Source organism: Populus trichocarpa, chromosome 10 (genome assembly GCF_000002775.5).
Source record: "Populus trichocarpa isolate Nisqually-1 chromosome 10, P.trichocarpa_v4.1, whole genome shotgun sequence".
In the NCBI taxonomy this organism is placed as follows: domain Eukaryota; kingdom Viridiplantae; phylum Streptophyta; class Magnoliopsida; order Malpighiales; family Salicaceae; genus Populus; species Populus trichocarpa.
Genome location: NC_037294.2, coordinates 17,651,481 through 17,667,462, shown reverse-complemented (window position 1 = coordinate 17,667,462; position 15,982 = coordinate 17,651,481). Strand labels below are relative to the sequence as shown.

Genomic DNA, 15,982 nt, shown 5'->3' with positions numbered 1-15,982 from the left:
AATTCTAAGTATATGAATAATACCATAAAGCTAGTTAATCTTTGATAAGTCAGTCTACGATCTTTATTCTTGAAAAGAAAAGTTGTTTTGCAACAAATAACCAAAAGAAAAACATACTTTTATTTTTCAACTTGCTGCTGAAATTTGTAGTTAAAAAAACATCATATAGTCTTCTTTAACTTACTATAATAGATCATTTTTGGGTTATAAGCTAATGAGCATAAACTAATAATTAACTAACATAAGTCCAATAATAAAACAAACCCCTAAAAAATATCTAATGGACTAAAACAAATTTAAATTTAAAATAATTATTCAACATTCAATAAATAAATAAAATAGTATAATAAAAACAAAGTTTTCACGTTAAAATTCTTTCATGTAGTCAAAATCTTTAATTTTCACACATTCTTGACAGATTTTCAGTTCTGGCTTCAAACACGTCATTCTCTTTCGTCTGGATGAATTACTAGGCCTGCCATATATGATTGGAAAGCTTGAAATGTCTTGTTTCCAAAACAACTTGAATCTCAACAAGTTTCCACCTCTAGCTAGATATGTTTTAAACAGTACACAAAGGTCTAGTTTGGCAGATTTGACAAGATTTGTCTAGTAACTTCGACCATTTGAAATAAAATATTTCCGAACTATATTTGACCTAAATATTTACCAAAACATAGTTCCATGCGTCTAGTATATCCCTGTAAAATTGCAGCTCTTTCCAATGTACAGATTAAGAGATATGCTCGATCTCATAAAATTAGTCAGTAAACATTTAAAAGCCAAATTCAGATCTGACTTGATTCATATTGCATGTTCTTTTAAATAGATTGGTCTCTTTTTCTTTTCTTTTTTTGTCTTTTTCTTTCTCTATATATATAATGGGTATTTGTTACTTTAGAATTAAATATAATTAAGATTGTTTGATAGTTAAATCAAATCCATGTAATGTCCTAATGATTATTGTGTAACTCAACTGATTTTTGTTTAACAACAGATTATTGTGTAGTCGTGTTAATTATTTAACAATATCATTGACATGTAGCTTAATGAGTTGGGATGATCGTTTCACCGAAACGAGTACGGAGTTATTTCTTTGTGTGACATGTTTAAACCTAAATGACTCTTTCTCTACTTTCAATAAAGAAAAACTTATTTGTCTTGCTTATTTTTATCTTAATGAATTCTTTATAATAGATCTTATGGTACCTGGTGACCAACTTGATACTTATATTATTGATATATGCAATGATGATGAGTTTTTTTTAGTATTGAAGGTATTGTTAATCTTGTGAAGAAAATGATAAAAACAAAGAATGACAATTTGGAAAGAGTTTTTCATATTGGTATATATGTTTATCAAATTGTCATTACTTCTACTAGTTGCAACTGCTACAGTGAAGAGGGTTTTTTATGTGATGCATATTATCAAGAGTATATTGCAGAAAAAAATATGAGATAAATGAATAGATGATAATTTGATTGTATACATTGAGAAAAATATCTTTAATGAGATTAATAATAAACTCATTATAAAGTGGTCTTCAAAATATAAAAACTTGAAAAGAATAATTATAACATATATTTTAAAAATATTATTAAATTATATATATATATATATATATATATATATATAAATTAACACATGTCTACATAATATTAAATATTTATTAGTAATTTTCCTCCGAATTTAAACAATCCTAGCTCCAACACTGCTCATCATCCAAAGTAATTGAATTTGATAGTTTCTTAAGATTTTAGTATGTATAGAATTATAGCCACAGGACACGCATTCTGCAGGTAGGTCTAGACAGCTAACTGTAGTGATGTGTGCTGTATCTTAAGACAAAACACGGGGTATAAGACTTTCGAACCTCTACTCTACTCCAGCGTAAAATGGGCTCCTCTCTTACTGTTGACAGTGAGGTAAGACACGTTAATGCAACTTGAACTAATATTTGTGTCTGATTCATGTATGCAGGCGGTCACACACTGATCAGCAGAGACCAACACTCTCTTTCTTTGCATTTAAAAAATAATGACTAGATAAAAAAAGTACAGTAAATTACCCTGCCTACATATGAAGTTACAGCTGCAATAACTCTCTTTAATGCAGCAAATTTCTTAAGAAGGCTTGTAAATTACGAGATTTGAAAATGTAGGCATCCATACGTCCAGAGGTTCATCTTGTTGACAAGCGAGTATATATATTCCTCATTCATTAACTCATTCATTAAGTGCTACAATTAATTTCAAGGCGTGTTTAATTATGAGAATGGGTTTCTTAATATAATCTCAATATGAATAGTTTGTTAATTTATCGATCAAATTGAAGAAATTGACTTAAAGTCCATTTGGTAACTTTGAGCTTTTGTTCGTTTGTTTTTGTTTAGCTTCCGGGCTCTTGTTTCCAGAGCCAAGAAAAAATAAGAGAATTTGGCAAGATTTCAGAAGCTATTTTGACTTTAGAAAGTTATTTGGAAGTCAAAAAGTTGGAAGCTAAAAAATACTATTTGAGCTTTTAAATTTCATACCACCTAAAAACGTAACCATCAAATCTTATCTAATCCAATGAATTAGTCTTTGTGTAGCAAAATATTTACTCAACGATGACCTTTAACTTTAAACAATATAATAATAAGAAGAAAAAGAAAAAAAGAACTCCACAGCTCCCTCCACTATCAGAATTCGGTAATTAGGCATTGGTATCAAATGTAGAAATACCGACCAGTGCTGAGTTTGAAGCAAGTCGTACATACGCAAATGGCTAGCTGGGCATAGGATTCCCTTTGCAATGAAGCCACCCCCATGCACATTAATGCTATGTATGTGCAGTAGTGTTCGTAAAGGCAACGGCACACTAAATTCCATTTGGGTAAAAAATAGATGCAATGCAAATTAATGTGCTTATAATGAACCATTATAATTTTGGTTGGCGTATTTCTTCACCGTGTTTGACCAGGAATCCCTACTCTCTCTCTCTCTCTCTCTCTCTCTCTCTCTCTCTCTCTCTCTCTATATATATATATATATATATATATATATATATATATATATATATAAAAGTGAGAGATTGCGTGAGAATCCATATGGGGAAGTGAAATAATTCAATGAAAATCCAAATAAGTTAATGGAACCGAGGCCTTGATTAAGTCAAATGTGTTGGATCAACGTGTAAATGCCACGGATTTTCAGGGTTTTGCTTGCTCTTTCCTTCATTTTTTCCACAGCCTATATTCATCACAAGCAAAGCTCATCAACCATCTACTGACATTGGTACATGCTTTCATATGGGCCACATCATCATCATCATCAATAATCCTTTCGGCTTACATTTACAATGTTGTCTATCTCTGACCAGATTGAAGCCAGAAGCTTTTTCATGTCTTCTGCCCTCTGTCTTTTTCTCGATAGATTCCCGGTTCATAAATCTGTGCAGTGGAGATTATATCTTTTTCATAAAGCATCAACGATTAAATCTCTCGTTAACGTAACTCTACTAACCCCACTAGCAGAAGCAACACTCTTTCTAGGAGGAGGAGGAGGAGGAGGAGGTTGCTGTTCATGAAAAAATAAATTACGAGATATCTCTCTTGTCAAGATAAAATCAAAATGACTTTTAATATTATCCTATAAAATTGAACAATCAAGTCCACCGTACATTTAGATAGGAAAATATTAAAAGAGGACGTGCCCTTTCTCCTTCATCAATGGTTGAGAAAAAAAATCTCTTCTGTAGTGAATAACTTGGGTTCTTGAACTGAAATTAACTAGAGCTTGACATGTGCATGTCAATGGAAATGTCTGGCGTCGATTTTGAGATTGAAAAAAGAAAATAACCCACTTTTTTTTTAGTAGAAATTATAAAAAGAGGTCATATATATATATATATATATATATATATATATATAGAAATATTGAGCTCGTGTTGGATTTGATTGCAGCTGGGCTAGGAGATCCAATACTATTCATGGACACCAATCCACACGTACTGAAGTACAATCCTCTTAGCTGTCCACTTAAATCCACAGCACGCTGGCCATGGATTAAGACAAAAAAAAAAGTGCTAATTATTACATAATTAGAAAATTAATTCATTCACATTTTTTGAAGGACTAAATAATTAGGGACCCCGAGTCACAAGAGTTGCACTGAATTTGATGCAAATCCACACTTCATTGAACGTGATTCAAGGGCCATGGAATCTATCCCCTTGAGTTGACCGGAGGTTGTTCAGAAATATTGAAACCCTAATTCTTTTTTATTATTTTATATATCTTTCTTTTTCCTTGGCAGGACGTTGAAGAAGAGTTCCTTTTCTCCCCAATGTCTGGATTAGATGCATAACCATACTTAATTATCTCTCATTCTCTCAATTTCATCTCGATCCCTTTTTCTTTTTTGATTAATCATGGTTTAGCATCTTTAATTACGTGCTAACACATCAAATCAATGAGAAAAAGGCGGTCCTCATTTAACAACAAAATGCCAAGAGGTCTAAGAATGGATTAACGTGGATAATTATGTTCTGGCTACACAAGAAGATGTGAAAGTGGACCGTATAGTTTATTGCGGGAGACATTTTGTTTTATCTCTTGGGAGTTTTGAGCTTGGATACCTAGCTGGTAGGGTTCTTTAAAAAAGAAAGAAAAAAGAAATCATTAAAAGAACATTATTTTAAAAAGAGAAATAAATAAGGGAAACATACAGACAGGAATAGAAGAATAGAAGGTGGAATAAAAGGAATAGAAGGAGAATTCTTCTTCATTCCTCTCTCCTTCTCTGACTCTTGACTCAGTGCATGTATTTATGTGCGCAACTGTTGACAAATAGATACATGGGGATGATCATGCATTAAAAAATCTGTCGGTATTCGCGATTGACAGTTAAGCAGATTTTCTTCATTTTAATGAGGCAATTCTGGGGATAAGGTCTCCCGTTCAAAGGACATTTACCAAAGGTTTATCATACCCTCATCACAAAAGACATAACCAGCATGCCATTGCCCTCTTCATTTTCCCTCTTGCTCTCCATTTTTTAATTGTTTTTCCTTTATTTCTGTTCCCATCTTAGGTTTGTGATCACTCTTCTTTAATTAACCCTTGCACCGATCCACACATATCTGTATCTCTATATCGTTCTAATTCAAAGTCTCTTAAAAAGGCACACGAATGCATACACACACCGTGCCCTTGAAGTAAATTAAGGACTTTGGCCGCCCCCGCCGCTTGCTTTTTGCTGTTTAGGTTGTCTTCTTTCCTTTGTCACAGACAGAGCTCTTGATTTCCAGCTGCTAAGGTCTGCTTTGTTTGCCTTCTTGTTTCCTTTATCACCGTCATCTTTCATCTTTTTGCATCTTCCCTTTGTTGCAAAGTTTTTTTCTTTTTTCGTTTTTAAGGAAGATTAATTTTTGTTGTGGTTTTCTGTCAAAATTCAGCTGTGATATTATGTTTGAGAAGAAAAATGAGCTAATCCTGCCTTTACTTTTCTTTTACCCTATCTCTTGCTGTTCAGTTTTATACTAAAGAAGCAACACTTTAATTATTTCATGCCATGTAAAATGAAAAGAAGAAAGAAATGGCTAGCATAAAAGGTAGGGTTTACATGCATAACCAAAAATAATGCCAATGATCTGATCTGCTCCTTTTACGTACATGATCATAGACAGGAATCCGAGTCTCGTATTGTGAAGAACAAAGAGTACTGTTCTCAAGATTTAAGAAGCTACGTTCTTAGAAATTCCTTCTTGAAAGAAATGATGATATATATATTTCATGGATCTTCTTTACTTGTTTTTAATATGGATCTTGCAAACTAATTAAGGTGATTCTAACGGCTTACCATGCATGTTTAAAAACATATTCAGTATTGTCCACGGTTTATCATGGAACATATTCCCTAATCTTTGACCTAGGGTTAAGGTATTTTAAGTTTTTTTTTTTTTTTACAGAAACCCTATGGATTTTTATTTACCATAAAATTTTCTCTATATGTTCGGAGTGCTGTCCTTTTCTGCGCATACAAGAATATTTTTCTTAATTACTGTCATGCTTTTGAAGTTTCAGGACAACAACAGATACTAGATTTAAGGGAGAATGATGGCAGGAAACGGACAACTATCAGTTCCTCCAGGTTTCAGATTCCATCCAACAGATGAAGAGCTTCTGTACTATTATCTGAGGAAGAAGGTCTCGTATGAAGCCATTGACCTGGATGTTATCAGGGAGGTGGACCTCAATAAACTTGAGCCATGGGATCTCAAAGGTTAGACGATTATTTCTTCTTGCTCATCTTGAATTAAATTCTTCTTATCAGTTTAGAGTGATAAGTTGGAACCCTAAATAATTCTATACATACGCACGTTATGACTTTTCTGGCATTGTGATCAATATTGGATGTTTCTGATGATGTAACCCAACACTTTGAACTTAAAAATCCCCACGTAGCTAGTTCGGGCTGTTAGTAAGTAATGTAAAAACATTAACTTCATCAAAACCTCATCTTACAACTTAAGTTTTTGAAAGAGTGGTTTTTTAAAAACAAAAACTCACGTACTCACTTAATTAGTGGTGAGTTAGACGTGATTATGAGTTTAGGGTTATAGAGCTCACTAGGTAATTATAAGTTCGAGCTGTAATATTACAGTATGAAATCGATCTCATCGAACCCAAATCAATAATCATCATTTCTTCTTGTGGAAATACAGATAAATGCAGGATTGGTTCGGGTCCTCAAAATGAGTGGTATTTCTTCAGCCACAAGGACAAGAAATATCCAACCGGGACTCGAACAAACCGGGCAACCACCGCAGGCTTTTGGAAAGCAACGGGAAGGGATAAGGCCATCCATCTTAGCAACTCTCAGAGGATTGGTATGAGAAAAACCCTAGTCTTCTACACTGGACGTGCTCCTCATGGTCAAAAGACTGATTGGATCATGCATGAGTACCGCTTGGATGATGACAACTCTGAGGTTCAGGTAAATAATACACCACCTAGGATCAAGAGTTCTTTTTTCAAGAAAAATGAAAATATTAGGTATAGTTCACCATTGTCCAAAGATCTTGGTTTCTACCTTGGCTCATGATTTTTGTAGGGTGGGTTTCTTAATTATGCTACGTACAAGATGGGTGGGATCTCAGATTCTTGCAAAGTTCATTGGTTAAAATTAAATGAAATAGAGCACTGATATAAAGTTGCTATTTTTGCAGGAAGATGGCTGGGTTGTCTGTAGGGTTTTCAAGAAGAAGAATCAAACTAGAGGTTTCCTACCAGAAGTTTCTCAAGAAGAACACTTCTCTCAAATGAAGGCTAGCGCTTCTTCTCTTCCACTGGAGCCAAAACAAAACCATATGCAATCAATTTATGATGACTATACCTTTGATGGCTCCATGCATCTCCCACAGTTATTTAGTCCGGAATCAGCTGTTGCCCCATCATTTGTATCACCTCTCTCTTTGAACAACATGGACGACATTGAGTGCTCACAGAACTTGTTGAGGTTAACATCTACTGGTTGTGGACTTGTGCAGCCTGCAGGGAGGTTCAATGGTGATTGGTCATTTCTGGATAAGCTTCTTGCTTCTCAACAAAACCTGGATCATCATCAGCACTACCAAAACAAAGGCAATTCTTCATCCCAAATTGTTGACCATGTGGGTGCTTCAACTCAGAAATTCCCATTTCAATACCTTGGCTTTGAGACTGACATTCTGAGATTTTCGAAGTAGAGTTGCGACGTTCCAAGTCATTAACCGTGCTGCATCTTATCTCCTTAAACTGGAGGGAGCATGTATTTTTATTCATAACAGGGATGGGGAATCCATATCAATTATGTTCTTGCTATTTTATGAGTTGGTTTTTTGTTATTAAAATGTATATATAGAAAGTTCAGGACAAGATCCTTAATTCATCCGATTATCCCCTTTATTTATCTATTTTCTTTCTTTCTTTTTACCATTTGCGTTGCATGCCTTTTTCTTTTTTTGTCAGAGAAAATGAGTGTTAACCGATGGAAAACAACCCCCTCCCCCCTCGACTCTTATCTGTTCTAATATGTTAAAACTCGAACATATATAGAACTAAGAAGATGCAAATCGTTAAATTTTTAATTAATATATATAGATAGAATATATTATCATCATTTAGGATTTTGTGCAGCATTATTTTCCTTTTGTTTTGCTTCGTAAAAAACAAAAAAGTCTAGTAAATCTTGAGTTGTATAGAAGCTAGTCTTCCTACAGAATAACATGGTAAAGGTGGTCCTCCTACAAACCCCTAAATTCTTACATCTTATAAAGGATTAAACCTAATACCTAGTGGATATACGTACGTCGCCTTAAACGCCAGGCATCCTCTTGGATAAACTGCAACATTTCAGTTCTTAAAATTACAGCATAATTAGGGACAGATAAAAGAAAACACTTTTTTTTCCCAGTTTTCTAATTAATCCCTCCTGATTCCTATCAGTAGTGACCGACAGTAACTCATCAGGCAGTGTGCAACATAATTGGATGTATATTCTTGCATGTAACATGTGATCATCAAACGAAATATTCTACCGGAAGTAAGAAGTTTAAATTGTAATGCAACATTTCTTAAAATCTTCAACATATACGGTCTGGAATGTCTCAAACTATGTGGTGTTAATTACTTGGTAACAAGGCAAAGGTTACAGCTGATAGAAGCCTATCGCAACTTCAAAACAAAAATGATTTTTCAGTACAGAATAAAGCACAACTACAGCTTCCAAAACTATACATTGCCGTATCAGTTGGTAAGAACTCATTGTACTTAAATACTATTCAGGAAAATTGCGGGCCACAACATTATGAAATTATTGACTTGCGCGCATGCAAATGCTTTTAATGAGGAGATGCACACCATTATCCCTAAACCAGATGACTCGTCACCATATCAAAACAAAAATTTTCTCGACCAGATTAATCATAATTAATTTGAAAATCCAGATGCCTAGGATTGGAAGACAGAAAGCTTATTTTATCACAAAATGTGTGAAAAGGAAATCCACCTTACCATGAAATTTCAAAAATTGCTAGAGTAAAATAAAGCCATATCCTAATTATAGCTCATCCTCACATGGTTTATATGATACAAGAACAATAATGACAGGTTCAAATTCACTCGAGTGAGAAAGTAATAAGACCATATCTTGGGGCCTGGATAAACCATAAAAACAGACAGTATATTTACTATTCATCCTTGCAAAAGTCATACTCGTACGCGTAAAGGAAACAGAAGTATGAAATTTCCTTATCTTTCATTCTTTGCAACCATTTGGGGGGAAAACTATTGAAAAACATCAAACTTATCCGTGACATACAAGACAAATATTTAAGAAAATAGAATGTCTGCAAATGCCTCCGAGCAACAGAAGTTTACACATCCATTGCCTTACAAAGTTAGAAGTGCGCGCGACCGAAAGAGAGGAGGATGGCCGGTCGATGCGTGAGGAGAGAACCAATCAATTGATTGCCAAAAGTAGTCACCAGGGATGCCTGCTTCTGTCATGGTGTATCACTGCAACCAGTATCAATTCCTATGTTGATGATAGAAGGGTAGACTTGAAAACACATTCCTTCTTCTAAGACAAATTAACAGCCAAAATTCCCACTTAAAAAGGACACTTGGTCCAACAAGAGGGTGATGCTGCAACTCAAGCCCATATTTTACTGGAAAATTTCATTGTTACAAGAGTTCGGACTCCACAACCTTCTCCTAAGCCAAGTCACTTGAAAGCTAAAATAATCTACCCCATACTCAACGGCTGTACAAAGAAAAACCGAAGACTATTGAAAGCCCTTCAAAAACTGAAACCATAATCAGAGCGCACTTCCTTAATGGTGCACGCCATTGCCATTGCCATTGCTATATACACCATTTAGTGATCCATTGGAAGACTTAATGGCATTCCCGTTTTGGTAGGTTTTCACTGATGGTTTTCCATTGCTTATTCCATTTGGCAATAGCTTATTTTCATGACCATAATTTTGTAAGACAGCATCCAACTGCCCACTTGCTGCTGCTATAAGTCCTGTGACATGGAAAAGGAACTGAGAAAATACCCGAGTAGGAAGATGCTCAAACATGCATTTGACCAGGCATGGCACAGAATGGACTCCGTGTGCTCAGATTGCCCAAGCCAAATGCACAATAATAATGAGGTGAAAATGATGGTGGTGACTACTCCATCACCTTGGAAGTTGATAGCAATATTAGGTATCAAAACTAAAATAGAGCTTCTCAAAAGAGGAAACAACAGGTGAACAGGAAATAATTTTTTTCCCTAGATTATATAATTTCTAATGAACTTGTTATCAAGTTTGAGCCCAGCTGCAGTAATGACCTTCAGACAGCACCCTTCAAAATTTAGCATCAACTAAAGTACAGGCGTACAGGCCCTCATCAGGGATAAGAGCAGCCAACATAAGGTCAAATAATTTATTGATATCCATCTAATGCCAAACGACACTTTATTAAATGCCAATGAACAGAGTTGTGATGAGTGGATATAATACCTAAGAAAAGAGCCGAAGGTTTTCCTGGCCTTGACTTGAATTCAGGATGGAACTGGGTACCAACAAAGTATGGATGACTCGGTAGTTCAATGATCTGGTCAAAATAACAGTAAAATGCTCATTACCATCTAACACCAAATGTAATACAAACTTTGTGGAAAACATCCCTTGCCATGCTTTCACAGAAACTTACCTCCATGCGCTGACCAGTTTCATCTCTGCCAACAAATGATAGACCAGCATTTTCAAATTGTGGTACCATGTTTGGATTGACCTGTTTGAAAATAAACAATTTCTTAGGAATCTGGTGGTTACAAGAGCTCAATTTATTGCACTTTTTTTCTTCATGCAGAGTACTTCCGCATATTTGCCTATGGGAAACAGTTACCTCATATCTATGCCGATGACGCTCATCAACAAAACTGGCATTGCTGTACCTAAACACAGATACAGATGATTAATCAGGTGAGCTAAAGCAAAAGAAAAAAGAATGTTTGATTCAGTCATCTTTTTTCTGTTTCATGAGTGTGCATCAACATGTAATGAAGTCTTCACAGTAAATAAAAATATGAATTTGTGCTTAGGAAGATAATACTAAGAAGAAAGCATACATGTGGCATACTCTAAATCAAGTCATGTAGTGAGATGGAAGTACATGAATGTGAAATAGTCAAAAATCTTACAACTTTGCAGATTTGCAATTCGGAACTTTGAAATAAGTCCTCCTTGACCCCAAACGCATAGTTCCCCCCATGTGAGTTTTTGAACCCTGTCAAATAAAACAAAGTTATAGCGAATAGCTTCAGCATACGAAACAACAATTGACAAAGTTCCACAGGTACAGTCAGGACTGTAGCAGTACTACATACCTCTGGCATAAAAATGACACAAGGATGGGAAGTTTCAGGATCAAATTCTGTACTGTTTGCGTCATGCAAACCAAGAGCAGATCGTGCAAATTCAATAACAGCAATTTGCATCCCCAGACAAATGCCCAGAAATGGAACTTTGTTCTCACGAGCATACTTAGCAGCAAGAATTTTTCCTTGAACCCCTCTATCACCAAACCCTCCTGGAACTAGAACACCATCGGATCCCTGCATTGAATACAATCTCAGAAGGCCAATTAAGAAAATAATAATAAAAAAAAGAGCAAAGAAAAAGAGATCTAAGATCACCTTCAAAAGATCCCAAGCATTTTTATAAACATCAGGTGCCTGCAAGGAAAAAAAGTAGTCAAAAATCAAATTCTACAAATACTAAATTGTAACAAGCAGCATAGGATATTGTTTTTTTCTTCATCAAAAAAGAAATCATCTTTTTTTTTTTGAAGAGGGGGCTTGATGGTGTGAGTGGATCTTAAGATTGCAATGTAGAAGTTGGACTTTTGTTGACCTCTTTAGCAGTAACATCTTCAAGATCACCTGCAGCAACCCATTCTACAACAAGCTTCCGCCGGCAAGCGACAGAAGCATGCAAAAGAGCCTGCAACAATAATCCAAAACTTAGGATATGATATCTCATAAGTTCTGTCAGTGCAATATAACAAAATCCAAACAAAGAATATACCCCTTTCAGAACTCTTTTATCATACATGGTGTGGGTGGTGCTTCCTCTTCTAGAATGAGGAAAGGCAACATAACATTTCTAATAGATTTTATGTTCAGTATAATTAGTTGAATGGAGCTTAAGCCCTGTTCATCAAAGAGCATAATGCACATATAATCTTTGGATGTTTGAAGCCCACCTATAGTTTTTTCGTGGTCAGGGAGGGAACATACGATAGATCTGGAAATAATATGCACAAGCTTGTAACTTATAATGCAGAAAAAGCTTGTAACTGAGAACATGACCCAGAAAATGGTAAAACAGGTACAAAAGAACTCACCTTCAAAACAGAGAGGTAAGAATCTGAAAGTCCAGTATATTTTCCAACCATGGCAATTCTAACCTGCAATACCCAATAAGAGCACGGTAAGATGGAACAGAAATGTAAATATCAATTTGCATCGGGGATTATCTTTGTGACTCACAGGTTCATGCAGTATGTCATAGACTCTTGTCCTAGCAGTCCACTCCTGTAAATCAGGCTCCCTGGCAACACTGAAGATTATGGAAATGTTAATACTCTGGTTAAAAACACTACAAGGCTGATGCAACAACAGTGCCATTATGAATATAGAGAGAGAGAGATCACGCAGCAAATGAAAAGAAAAAGAAATTACAAAGGAAACAAATAGTGAGTTCAGTTCACAAACCCTAGAAGGTTCAGTCCTTTTAAGATTGCTTCATGTGCCTTCTGATCCTAATTATGTTAAAAGACAAGAATTAAGGGGAAAAATCAGAGGAAGTTCTTGTTTGAAGAATAGTACACCAAAATAAAAATTATAAAAAAATCAGAAACCCCACAGAAAACTACTCACTCTTAGAAGCAGAGGAATGTGCCAGATGTTTGGGACATCATACAGGGTGAGTATGTTTTCAGCCTGCACACAAAGCCAAATTGTCAGAACCAGTAACCGTGTTTAATAAAAGCCAAACAAAACAATAAAAGTGTTTATCTTGCATTACTGCCACATGACAAAACTGGGATAGTTTGGCCTTAACATTGTCTTCGAGTGCCTGTTAAAGAAAGTTTAGAATCAGGCGCCTACACCACAGATCACGAAGGAAATATGAAATAGAAACGAGCAACGAGAAAAGTTAGGAGAACCTTTGTGCTGCGACAAGCTAGAATGTTCGGAGTCAATCCAAGTCCTCTAAGCCCCCTAACACTATGCTGGGTAGGCTTCGTTTTCTATAAGTCAACATTCATACACAGCAAAAGTTAGAGGCTATGCAACTTACACGTAGTAAGGTCAACACAATGCACAAGAAAGTGCTTTAGTCAGTTGCATGTGTCAAACCAAAAATAAATGTACAAAACCATGTTAAGAAAGACAAAACTCTTTAAGTACCTGTTCACCAACAACATTAAGAACAGGTACCAGGCTGACATGGATCAAGCAGAAATTTCCAGGGCCTATAAAAAAGCAGCAGCTAAGTATGTACTGAAACCCATCTAAAAAAAAATCTCTCCTTATAAGCCTGTAAAATAGAGGCCCAGAAAAACATCAACTTACCCACGTGATAAGAGAACTGGCCGAGTGCCTCAATAAACGGCATCGATTCAATGTCCCCTGCATTAAATATGGTTCATTTTAAGCAAACAAAATAACAAGGGAAACAGCTTATCTGACGCACAGCAACAGGAATTTCAGTACCTATAGTTCCACCAAGTTCAATGACACAAACATCAGCTGGACCTTCTTTTCCATCCACTGGTATGAAGGCTACACGCTCTATCCACTCTTGGATGGCATCCGTGATGTGTGGAACTACCTGCAGAACAACAATCAAAATAAAAATTTAACTTCATGGTAAATTATGACAGACTTCAGTCAGGAACAACAGAATGTGGAACAGACCTGCACAGTCTTTCCAAGATAATCTCCTCTCCTCTCCTTCTCGAGAACAGACTGTTTAGTCAAAGAAACAAATTTCAGAATAGCAAGAAACTAGATTAAAGCTGCATCTGATTCATAAAATTTACTTTATTCACGATCCTGGAGACATTCACTACCTGGTATATTTTTCCAGTGGTGATATTATTGTCACGGGTTAACTTAATGTCTAGAAAACGCTCATAGTTACCAAGGTCCAAATCCACCTTTTACATCAAGAAGAAGTAATTAATCCTCTTTACAGGAAGCATGTTAATAATGGAAGTATGGAATTGACACTGAAGAGGGTGCTCGAGAAATATTGAGTGGAAAATAATTTATTCAGTGAACTTACCTCGCCGCCATCATCTAAGACAAAGACCTCCCCATGCTCAAAAGGAGACATAGTGCCCGCATCAGTATTTAGGTAAGGGTCTGGAAATATAACCAAGCACAAAGTAAGGCTATTGAAACAATTAACATCAACATCCAAAGATATTGAAGGCATCCCGTGATAACGAATTCCAAGATGGAATCATATAACAACTTCAACAAACAATGCGACCACCCTTCAATTTTTTTCTTTCATTTGAATTGTGAGTCGGGGACTGGAGGATCAGATGAGATGAATAATTTAAAATGGTATCCAGCCAAGTTCAGAGGCAGTGTTAAAAAGAAACAAAATTTCAACTGCGGACCAACTTTCACAAATGAAAACCTTACCCAAAATCCAAAAAGCTTCAAGACTTTCAAACATAAAAACCTTAAGTAAAACAAACTAATCAATTAAAAACAAAAAACAAAGAAGAAACAAACCAACAAGAACAAACTATCAATCCAGTACTTAATCAAATTTAAATGGAAAACCAACATAAAGCCGGTACAATCTCAATCAGGAAGACATTATTAAAAGAACAAAATATACCAATCTTAATAGAAGTAACTCGAAGGCCACAGGCTTTGAGGAGAAGACCAATACTACTGGCTGTAACACCTTTGCCAAGTCCACTAACCACACCACCAGTAACCAATACGTACTTCATTGTCAGTGCTCTTTCTGATACAAACAACAGAACTTTACAGTTCAATACCAAAAACTCACAAAAGTAGACACACAAAAATGCACCAGAAAGCAAGCGAGCATGCAGCAGATGCAGGTATGGATAAATGGTGAAAAAACGAAACTTAAAAAAAGAAATAAAGGGTGTCTTGGTGCTGACAAAACCAATGGATAAGTGAGAATAAAAAGTAGAGAGGTTAATCAAAGGAGAATAGATAAGAAACATAGATATTGTACCCAAAGTGGGTTTTGGTGTGAATAATGAGAAAACCACCTTGTTATCAATGACGGTCTTTACAAAGCCAACCCTCACTTTCTTTTTCTTTTTTTGCTTCTGCTTTCTCTGCTTTTTAGCAAATATATGGTGGTGTTCTTTCTTCCTTTCTTGGTCTAGGAAAAGAAAGATATGAACAAAAGAGTACTCTTTCTCTCTTTCAAATCAAACAAAACCCACGAATGGGATGATAGAAACAATCAAGATCAATATAAAGAAAGAAAGATGCTCAAAAAACCTTCCCTCCTTAAACCCATCAAAGGGCCTTCTCTCCTCTCTTGTGTTTCTGCTTCAGGGGCGGCGGGTTTGAGATGCGTTCTTTCCACTCCTTATATCATGTAGTCGTAGTATTTTTATTTTTATTTTCGTACAAAAAAAATACTAGTAGTATTAGTTTTAAAAGTTTTTGACTATTCTTGCCCCTAGGGTTTTCTTTTCTTTTTTTTCTTGTTTCTTTTTCATTAAGTTACTATCAGTTTTTTATTAAATTTTAATTTGTTTTACTTTAAATTAATTTTTTAATGTTTTGATAAGTTAATATCAAAATAAATTTTAAAAAATAAAAAAATATATTTTTAAAAAACACTTTAAAAAATTCTTAAACAAAATATTGAGAGAGGTTAAAAAAA

At 35.3% G+C, this 15,982-nt stretch overlaps 2 protein-coding genes across 5 annotated transcripts; one reads left to right on the top strand and one right to left on the bottom strand.

Moving 5' to 3' along the window:
- Positions 1-4,773: 4,773 nt before the first annotated feature.
- On the top strand, positions 4,774-7,933 carry LOC7464581 (protein SOMBRERO). 2 transcript variants are annotated; one of them, XM_002316127.4, is made up of 4 exons: positions 4,774-5,298; positions 6,066-6,264; positions 6,707-6,978; positions 7,211-7,933. In XM_002316127.4, the coding sequence occupies exons 2-4, from the start codon at positions 6,096-6,098 to the stop codon at positions 7,727-7,729; spliced, it is 960 nt and encodes a 319-aa protein (XP_002316163.2). In that variant the 5' UTR covers positions 4,774-5,298; positions 6,066-6,095; the 3' UTR covers positions 7,730-7,933. The 2 variants fall into 2 exon arrangements, with proteins under 2 accessions (XP_002316163.2, XP_024466050.1); XM_024610282.2 differs by having other exon boundaries at positions 4,776-5,298; positions 6,060-6,264.
- A 1,250-nt stretch (positions 7,934-9,183) lies between these two features.
- LOC7464580 (uncharacterized) lies at positions 9,184-15,684 on the bottom strand. 3 transcript variants are annotated; one of them, XM_052456508.1, is made up of 22 exons: positions 15,351-15,683; positions 14,945-15,070; positions 14,375-14,454; positions 14,160-14,246; positions 14,005-14,055; positions 13,801-13,918; positions 13,660-13,716; positions 13,495-13,559; positions 13,251-13,334; positions 13,109-13,159; positions 12,961-13,023; positions 12,796-12,842; positions 12,571-12,640; positions 12,426-12,488; positions 11,933-12,022; positions 11,716-11,754; positions 11,407-11,634; positions 11,221-11,306; positions 10,926-10,974; positions 10,731-10,811; positions 10,538-10,631; positions 9,184-10,053 (listed from the first exon to the last, which is right to left on the bottom strand). In XM_052456508.1, exons 2-22 carry the CDS (start codon positions 15,060-15,062, stop codon positions 9,857-9,859), a joined length of 1,818 nt encoding a protein of 605 aa, XP_052312468.1. In that variant the 5' UTR covers positions 15,063-15,070; positions 15,351-15,683; the 3' UTR covers positions 9,184-9,856. The 3 variants fall into 3 exon arrangements, with proteins under 3 accessions (XP_052312468.1, XP_024466605.2, XP_052312469.1); XM_024610837.2 differs by having other exon boundaries at positions 14,945-15,076; positions 15,354-15,683; XM_052456509.1 differs by lacking the exon at positions 14,160-14,246 and having other exon boundaries at positions 14,945-15,076; positions 15,354-15,684.
- Positions 15,685-15,982: the final 298 nt, after the last annotated feature.